Source organism: Lampetra fluviatilis, chromosome 2 (genome assembly GCF_964198595.1).
Source record: "Lampetra fluviatilis chromosome 2, kcLamFluv1.1, whole genome shotgun sequence".
NCBI classification, from domain to species: Eukaryota; Metazoa; Chordata; class Hyperoartia; order Petromyzontiformes; family Petromyzontidae; genus Lampetra; species Lampetra fluviatilis.
The window spans coordinates 32,899,776-32,909,103 of NC_136276.1; the positions used below are offsets into that span (position 1 = coordinate 32,899,776).

General features: G+C 48.3%; 1 protein-coding gene across 2 annotated transcripts; it reads right to left on the reverse strand.

Annotated features, from left to right (window-relative positions):
- Window positions 1-1,481: 1,481 nt before the first annotated feature.
- LOC144945869 (uncharacterized) lies at window positions 1,482-8,698 on the reverse strand. 2 transcript variants are annotated; one of them, XM_078874482.1, is made up of 5 exons: window positions 8,606-8,698; window positions 5,857-5,988; window positions 4,454-5,324; window positions 3,699-3,747; window positions 1,482-2,106 (listed from the first exon to the last, which is right to left on the reverse strand). In XM_078874482.1, the coding sequence occupies exons 2-5, from the start codon at window positions 5,970-5,972 to the stop codon at window positions 1,541-1,543; spliced, it is 1,602 nt and encodes a 533-aa protein (XP_078730608.1). In that variant the 5' UTR covers window positions 5,973-5,988; window positions 8,606-8,698; the 3' UTR covers window positions 1,482-1,540. The 2 variants fall into 2 exon arrangements, with proteins under 2 accessions (XP_078730608.1, XP_078730602.1); XM_078874476.1 differs by having other exon boundaries at window positions 8,431-8,698.
- Window positions 8,699-9,328: the final 630 nt, after the last annotated feature.

The window sequence follows — 9,328 nt, forward strand, 5'->3', positions numbered from 1 at the left end:
GTCGTCCGTCATCAGGTGGGAAAGCATGGTCTGCTGCTGAGGCAGACTGTTTTAGATCCCATCTGTAAAGGATGTGAATTCTGACATGTGTAGCGCCATAGATGGGCTGTACTTTCCTGCAACGGCAGACAGCCCAGAAGCGGTTCGGGGCTGCGGGGGATTCTGCATTGGCTGACGCACCACCACTCTGCTACCCGGACTTTAATAAAACATTCATTCTTGCAGACACAGACGCTAGCGACACAGGAATCGGTGCCGTTCTGTCGCAGGTCATCGACGGTATCGAACGTGTGGTTGCTTACGGGAGCAGGGTGCTTCTCACCGACAGAGCAGTGTTATTGCGTCATGCGCCGGGAGTTGCGTGCCATTGTCGTAACGACATGTCTTGGACCGCGTTCGTGAACACAAGGCAGATCTGAAACACGGTAGGACCAATACCTCTGCCGTTTCCGATCATTGTTTTAACGCTGTGGGCTCACACAAAATAGATTTTTCCAAGACGGAGGTACTCTGCAAACCTACCGGCTACCTTCAGAGATTTGTTCATGAAGCCATCCAGATATATAAACACAGACACAACTTCAACCGAGAGGATGGGTGCAAACTGACCAATCATTGGAAGGAAGTTATTAACCAGGTAAATTCTTAACTGACTGTGATGTTTCCATCCTACCTGCCTATGTCAGCTGTTATTTCCGACTCTCTGTGTCTCTCTCTCTATGCCGCTCTTAGAGCTCTCATGCTCACCCTCCTTTTCTACAGTTACATGCTAATTTCTCACATTAACATCATGCTAATCCCTCACAATAACATAGCCACTTCAGTGCCATCGTCTAGGAGGCCGCTTTCCTATCTTACAGTTACATGCTAATATCTCACATTAACATCATTAGCCCCGGCCACTTCTTTATGACCCTTGGGCTACACCCATTTCAAACCTTTTAAAACAGTCTGCCTCAGCAGCAGACCACGCTTTCCCACCTGATGACGGACGCTTGTGTTGCGCCCGAAACGTCGTGATTTATTTTATTTTATACCTACGTGACTTTACCGAAAGAACCAAAGAGTATGCAAATAATACCTTACCGTTTGATATTTATATTCAACCATCTACATGTTGAGTGCAGTGGTGATTAACGCACTGTGCAGTGAATTCGGCAAAACGAGTTCGATACCAGGCAACGGCTAACACCAGTGGCAAGCGATATCTTAACCGGTCCTATATCAACCTACAATAATCAACTTGCTGATTTACGGTCATACAACCCCACGGTGTCAGGAGGCTCTCATCCAACAGTGGATTAACAGTGGGCTCAAACTAAAAACTAATCTACATATTAAAAAACAAAACCTCAACACAAATCGTCACTAATGCTGCCGTCAGGAGGAATATATAAGAAGTGTTTTTTGTTTGTTGGGCAATGCTCTTCATAGTAGAGAAATATGGAGGGCCATTGCCCCGAAACGTCATGTATAAAAAATGTCTTCCTCGTTAGGACAGTGTTATTGGGGGGGGGGGGATGGTGGCAGCGTTGCCGAGTCAGAACGCAGACAGGCCTCTGTGACAGTGCTGGATGTGCTTGAGCAGCTCTCTCGACACTCGGAAACGTTCGGGGCAGAACGGGCACGTGCCGTCGCGGCCCTGCCACCAGTGCTTGGAGAGACGGTGGCGCTGCAGGTCAGTGCTGTCGCGAAAGTTGCGCTGGCACTTCTCGCAGAACTTGAGCTTCTGCCCGGCATGCACCGTGCGCTGGTGCCGCACCAGGTTCTCCTTCGCAGTGAAACGCACCGGGCAGTGGTTGCACGCGAAGAGGGCCATCCCGCCGTCCCACTTCTCGCCGGCAGCGGTAAGGTCGGCCTGCTGCTCCCAGGCGGAGCCGTCCCTTGGTCGGCAGCCAGGATATCCTCCGGCCGTCGAACGTGCGCCCTGCTCCCCGGCGTCCCACAAATCATCGCCGCTGCACTTGGTAAAAAGGGCGCTCTCTTCCGACTGCAGGTTCCTTGCCAAGTCCTGGGGGCCAAGGAAGACGTGGGCCTCTCGTGCCGAATTGCCGGCGCGAAACTTTCGTCTTCTTAAGTCCGGTAGGCTACGGTTGTGGCACGGTCCTAAATGTCGTAAGAGAGAAGGGATTGCAAGACAAAGTAAATATGGGATCGTAGACAGGTCGCAGCTCTGTCGTGAAGGCATTATAACTCCCATTTAGGGGAACCAATCGCCTACCAGGAAGACAACCAACCTTGAATGCAACATGGCCGGCATGACACCATCGCTCTGGCTGAGGTACGTTTCTCTTATCTTATCATATGTTATAGCACATTCCTGCGGAGGGAGCTGGTAGGAATGTTGAGTTGCTCGGTCAATGGCCAGGCTCAACGGCGGCGTGGTGTATTCCGAAAATATGCCCGACTGTGAGGGTGGGCACAAGCCGGCGTGAGTAGGTTAAACGTTGAGTTTTATAAGGGCACTACGGGGTGACCAGCCCCTCCCCACCCCTCCCACCCAGCCCCTCTATACCCAGCCCCACCCTCCCCACCCAGCCCCACCCTCCCCACCCTCCCCTCCCCACCCAGCCCGTCCCTGCACGACAGACACAATAAGCCCCTGTGGGCTGGTGTAACCAGGAGGTTCCTACCAGTATAACCAAGGCGCTATACAGTGAACTATGGTACAAGATGGTGGGCGAGATGAAATGAGATGAGTGGATGGGATATGTAAAATTAGGTGGTGGTGACGATACCTGGAATAAACAAAAATAGAAATTAAATGAGTGGATTTATGTTGGGTGACCATGGGGAGTTTGGGGACGGGGAAGACGTTAGTACGAGTGGGGAGGACAACAGGGTGAGAAGGAAAGATGGGCAAGAGGGAACAAGTGGGTCTCTTAAGAGAGGAGCGGAAGGTAGTGAGAGTGGGTGTTTTTTTGCGGGGTAAGGGCAATTTATTCCAGTGAAGAGGGCCTAGGAGAGAGAATGAGCGAAACCGAGACTGTACGCACGGAGGAGGAGGAGGAACAGAGACAGCAAAGATTTAGAAGACAGAGAGCGGGCACGAAAGTAAAGTGAGATGGGAGAAGAGAGGTACGGAGGAGCCAGGCCATGGAGAGATTTATAAACTAAGAAATTTAAAGAGGTAACGATAATAAACAGGGAGCCAGCATAGCTCAATGAGGAGGGGCGATGTGAGATTGGAAGGGCAGATTAAAGATTACAATGGCAGCGGCGTTTTGAATTTGTTGGAATGGTTTTAACACATAGGATGGTAGACCGATCTCATGAGAGAATGCTATTAATGTTACCAATTATTTGTCATTTATTACGTAATGTTATTATTAGCAGTAACAATCGAATCACAAGTGGTCCTGATTACTCATAAAATCTCGCAATTTTACGACACACAATGTCGTAATTCTCACATTCACTGGTAAGTACGACAAATCTTATCTTAAACCAAATTGATGACATTTGCTACGATCACATTTGCTACTGTGCAAGTCGTTCTGTACACGTTTTCCCAGCCTAGGAAGCGGTGGCTGTCTCGTCTTCATCAATGAGTCCAACAATGGATTATGAGAAGACTCCCGTGGTTATACTGTACCAGGAAAACATGCACACGACTTTAAATCTCCCGACAGCTCAGTGAGTAATTCATGAGCGACACGCTTTGAAAAAAAATTTGCTCAGTAAAATAATTCACCGACCTGGAGAGAGCTGCTCCATCGAGCTGTCCACGCTCTCCCACTCGTCACCCTGCCAGTGGAAATCAATTTGGTTTATTCATACCAAACATAACATTTAAAATGTGGACAATCTGCACTAGGACCAAAATGTCGATCCACGAGATTTAATACACGCTGCCACAAGCTCTGACTGCATGGGAGGGCAGCAGAACGCAGTGCATCAACAAAGTCCATTGTTGTACTGTACTTTTATGCTCCCATATCAACGCTGCCCACCTGTACCAACCAGCACCAAGTGTTTTACTTATTATAATGTATTACTCTCATTACTCTTTTTCAGGAGGGTCCTGCCAAGTATTTTCAGTGAGGGGTGATGATTGCTATGTAGATTCCAGTTGAGTAATGTATGGGTAAAATGTAAAAAATGTGGCTGATCAAATAACCCCCCACATGGCATGGGGAGGCCCTCATTCAGCAGTGGATAGGCAAATAGCTTTAGATGTACACTATACAGACAAGGAGTGGTTTGAATCGATTGGAATTTGATTTCCAGATTTGGTAATCTGATCTTCATGAATTTTCACCCATGTCAAAGTTAGATCCGAGGGTGCATAGGACTCCAGCAATAGGTTGCTTTAACACAAACACTCCACGAGTTCCGCTGTCAGTGTGGCACTGCAGAAACAAGCGAATGGGGTGGCACAAATCTCCAATTGGCCGCCGTAAGCCAATGGTAAAAAGTATCTCCACGTACGTGTACAAGCTGCAAGCCGTACCTCAAACGTTGCAACATTTGAAGGTGAGCAATCCTCCGGCTCCTGTTTGATGCCGTCCGGAGGGACTGTCATGATTATAAAACCAGCATCATCAGGGATGCAGGCAGCGCCCTCGTCCCTGTGGCTCATGCGCCGGCCTGTTCTGTCGGATCGAGCAGAGGCTTGGGGGCGCGGGCCCCGTCTCCTCGCGCCCAGGATTCTCTGGGCCCTGTCGTGGCTCTCGGGTTGAGAACGGGGGGTGCTGGACCAAGCCTCTCCGTTGGTGGTCTCCACTGGGAGCTGTGGCTCTTCCAGAGAGACCTGCTCGTTTTTTACGTCGATGACTATCATGTTAAGTTGACTGGCGTGCGTGGCCATATGCAATGGGACCGAACCATTGCTGTTCGGCGTCTCACAGTCTCGCTTGGCCCCAAAGGCAGTGCCTTGGTTTCCTCGTCGAGCCGAAGTCTCCGAGGGAAAAGCTGGTTTGAGGCTGATGTGTTTCAGAAACCCGAGCTGCCCGCCACCCTTCCACGCTATGTTTTTGTGCGACGACGGCTGCGGGGCCTTTGCGACGTTATCGCTGGCATCGGTAGCCGCCACCGACGGTGAGCCAACAAACAGGCTGCCGCCGATGAAGCCCCTGCAGGCGAAGACGAGCTCCGACATCTGGAGGAAGCCGGCAGCCGACATTACGTCCTCCGAGTTGAGGCCGGTAAGAGTGAGCCGTGCGGTGTACATGAAATCGAGGATGACAGTGAAGGTGGAGGGCGCCAGGTTGTCAAGTGTCGCGGTGACGACGCCCGTGTCGTCCCATGACTTGGCCAACGGCTCAGGAAAACTCGAGAGGAAGAGCGTGCGGAAATGCACGCTGCAGGCAGAGAGCACATTCCTGCGCGCAGTTGCAGAGACGCACATTTGTAATGCTGAGCAACGGGTTTCCCCCTCTCCTTGGTCATGAAGATTTAATTCATTTTGCACACACACATACTAGGGTTGCTTGTCCTGTGAGCTTACACATTTGCAATGAAACGCCTCTTATTCAACTTCTAATTCCTCATTATTCATCATAACCCACAGCCGTGAACAATTCACTGCTGCAAGGAATCACCGCCAAGTTGTCACGATCTCTCAGTCTTGTCATGAACTCTCTCTCACGGTCACTTATATTTCTTGACAGCCAATATGTCTGTAACATAGATAAGTTTTATACATCCATGCCCGTTTCTTTTACCCGCTCTATTACCTGCACTTTATCCATACCTCCTTATGCAATTTTGCGCTACCCTCCTGTGTGCGGACAGGTGCTGCCGCCATGCAGACCTCCCAAAACGCCATGTCGGTCACCAGAGTTATTCGACCACGATCGCCTTGCCGATCGTAACTCGTTAATTCTCGTTTGGTCACTGGCACTGCTGTTTCACCTGTGCGCGGAGAAGCGCTGCCCCCTCACCAGCACCTGGCAGTCGCAGAAGAGGCCGCTCTCGCGCTGTGCGTTGAGGTCCCGCAGCAGCCGCGAGCAATGCAACGGCAGCTCCATGGCGCCTCACGGGCCACTGCAGATGTGGCATAGAGTAATAGCATAGCGGTGACCGCGGGATCCCTGGTTATGACGAGGAGGCACGAATGGAGTTCAGCGTTACACGGAAGTGATTGTCGATATACCCGCTGTAATGGGGAGACGTGGAGTTCGGTTGCACACGAAGGCCAAATGAAATTATTCGCAGATGCGTTGCTCGTGCAAGATTACCACGAAGACACTATCTTTCACAGGCAGTCTGCAGCAGTTTTTCAGTGTTCTCCAGATTAATATATGCAGGGAATTTGGCACATTTTGACCATGGCACCAGCTCACGTGGCCTACTCATTTTCAAATGTCATGGAATCTCTAACGTCCACTGTGAAGCAGTATTTACAGTTAATGCATACGCAGGATTAACCAGGGCAGCTGTGGAACTGTGAACCTCTGGGACCACTCGGTCATGTCACTGCTCCAAACTCGAGATACATGGATGGGAAGTCAAGATCTCTGGTGTAATATCGAGACAAGAGTGGACAGAACTTAGCGTCACATCGCATGCTAACTCAATATGACGAATTGCCCCGCTCCACACGCTTGGGTTTATCTCCGGGTGCTCCGGTTTCCTCGCACGTACAAATACATTGTTTGATAACACCGTAGTACAGCATAGAGGACCGCAAAGCTTGGGGAGAAATTGACACCGGCTCGTTGCGTGGCTGCTGCCTTCTTCACGCTTGTCTGGGATTACTTCGAGTGCTTCAGAGTCGTTCTCTCTCTCTATTCGAGAGCGGCAACGCGTTACGAGTTGAAATGATGACTGTCTGAGGCAAGGGGATGTAATCTCCCCCAATATTCAAATATGCTCAAAATGTCCCCCCCAATATATTTCTATAAAATTGATTTCTGTTTGTATGATTGTGGTTATGGTTGTACTTTATTAATCCCTAATCTCTGCCATTGCATACAATGGAACAAGAAAAGGTAAAAAAGAAAAATCTAGATTCAATGTAATACAATACACTATTAGACATTATTGTTAAAAATAAATAAAACGTCCATCCTATGTGTTAGTGAATTTTTTTTTTATTTTAGGCAGGAAATTCGTTTTCAAATTTAGATTTGTTTCTGGGGGGGGGACCCCAGATCTCCTGGAAGATTTGGTCCCCCCCAATGTTGGCTCCATGGCTACGGCCTTGGCCTGAGGTGACCAAGAAATAACGTGGGCACATCAACTGTGTCCCATATAGAGTGGATTTTTTTCTCGGGAAACTTTTTTTTATCAAACAGCAAATCGCATTCATGAAGCTCAACAACTCAGCGAAGTGCAAAGCAACGTCGACGTTTGTCACCGGCCAGCTGCGTCTCCATACAAAAAAGGACTCTACGGAAAAATAACGAAGGTTTTTATATTCTTGGTTCTTTCGGTAAAGTCACGTAGAAGGGAAATAATAAAATAAAACAATAAAATCCTCACGACGTTTCGATTGCAACACAAGCAATCATCATCAGGTGCGAACCACTTTTTATTGTTATATTTTTATTATATTATTATTTCCCTTCTACATGACTTTACCGAAAGAACCAAGAATATGAATCCCTGCAGTCACGAAAGCTTTAAATCGAAACGGGGGTTTTGTTGATAAAATCAATAAACTGTATCGGGGCCCCCCACTCGTGCATTAACTCTCCTTGTTCCCCGTACAAACACGCGTGTTAGCGCATCTCGATGTGTGTGGACACAGAGGAGTTGATCCAAAACCCACTCTCATCGCGACTGACTGTACAGCAAGGTGGCTCGCAACTCCACCGTTTCAGTTTCATGTATTTGATATAGCCTTGTGAGCCATTCGGCTCTTGAATCGGGTGCAACCGCAACAAAAAAAAATGAATAAGAAAACATCTTAAAGTGACTATGCGCAAACAGAAAATCCAGGAAAAGACAGCAACATATTCCACAAAAAGCACCGTACACCAACGCTGTGTGCAAAAATCCCAGTGGGATGCAAGTCAAACAACGACAACAAGCACAAGACAACTTAGATTAAGGCCATCAGTCTAACTCCGTACTACTACAAACAAACATGGCCAAACCTAAAAAACTTTTCGAAATCACCAAAATAAAGCCATAAAAGCAATGTAACAGTGATCATAGGAACTGTGACCGAAATTTCACAATAAACGACACAAACAACATGTACCACCAAACCCTGCAGCCATAGCTGGCTGCATGAGTCACTCCACAACAGCAGGAACATCAATACGAGTATCAACATTTTTCAATGCACCTTTAAAGATCAGCACACTAAATCAAAACACAGATCATACTTTGCAGCGATCATCCGAGTTGTTCAGTGAAATATAAACACGTACAAACCACAACCACGCTGTATAAGCACGCATGAGCTGCAAGCGCCGAGTGCGGGCAAATCCGCCAAGCATCCGCGAAACCCGCTTAGCAATAAACACTTGAACTCACCCGGCACACCACATCCAGAGACACATCTCTCGCTGTTGATGGCCGTGGCTTACTAACTCGTCGCCGCCTTGCTCCGGGTCTACCAGCGACCCGTTAACACATTGAGTGAAACGACTAAACACCGGGCGAACAATAAACAAAACAACAATAACAACAACAACAAACACCAACACACCTCGCTCCGTCGCTCACGTGTCCGCCCCCTGCAGGTTTCCGCCAATGCCGCGTGACGTCACCGCGACAACCTCGCGTCGTGATTGGCCGAGCAGCCCCATACCGTTAACAAGCTTCCGTCATCGCGCAGTGTCGTCATCGTACAACCGCGCAGTGACGTCATTGCACAACCGCGCTGTGACGTGAGTACAACCTCGCCGGTTTTGCGAAGGCGTCATCGCGCAACAGAAGGATTTGGCGCGAATTCGAAGACGTCACTACAGTTTGTTTTAAATTAAGAGTATTTACACTGAAGGAATCCGATAAGCTACAAAGCACTTTTCACAGATGTCCAGTAGGGGCGGGTCAACAACGTTACAACAAAAAAATACATAAACACGATAGGAGTGCAAAATATAGGAAAGGGGCCGTCCATAAATGACGTCACGCGATGTTGGACGATTTTTGACCCCCCCCCCTCGTCACACGGCGTCACAAAAAGACAGACCCCCCTCAAATATGACGTCACAAAGCTCTGCCCCCCCCCCCAAACCATATTTCCATTTTGAAAATAAAACATGCTTCAAATCGCTTTAAACTATTGTATTGTAGTGCGTATTTAATGTGGCGCTGCACTCTGATGTTGTATGGAGAAAACATTTATGAAAACGTCTATTTAATAAAGTAGAACGTGTTGTCTATATTTATTTAAAGTTGCGCATTTTGATGTGACGTCACACTTCTC

Coding starts and splice junctions, on each gene's coding strand:
- LOC144945869 (XM_078874482.1), bottom strand. CDS start 5,972: ATGGAGCTGCCGTTGCATTGCTCGCGGCTGCTGCGGGACCTCAACGCA. Junction 5,325..5,856: donor CAGCGCTTCTCCGCGCACAG/GTGAAACAGCAG, acceptor AACTGCGCGCAG/GAATGTGCTCTCTGCCTGCA. Junction 2,107..3,698: donor GATGGAGCAGCTCTCTCCAG/GTCGGTGAATTA, acceptor TACGACATTTAG/GACCGTGCCACAACCGTAGC.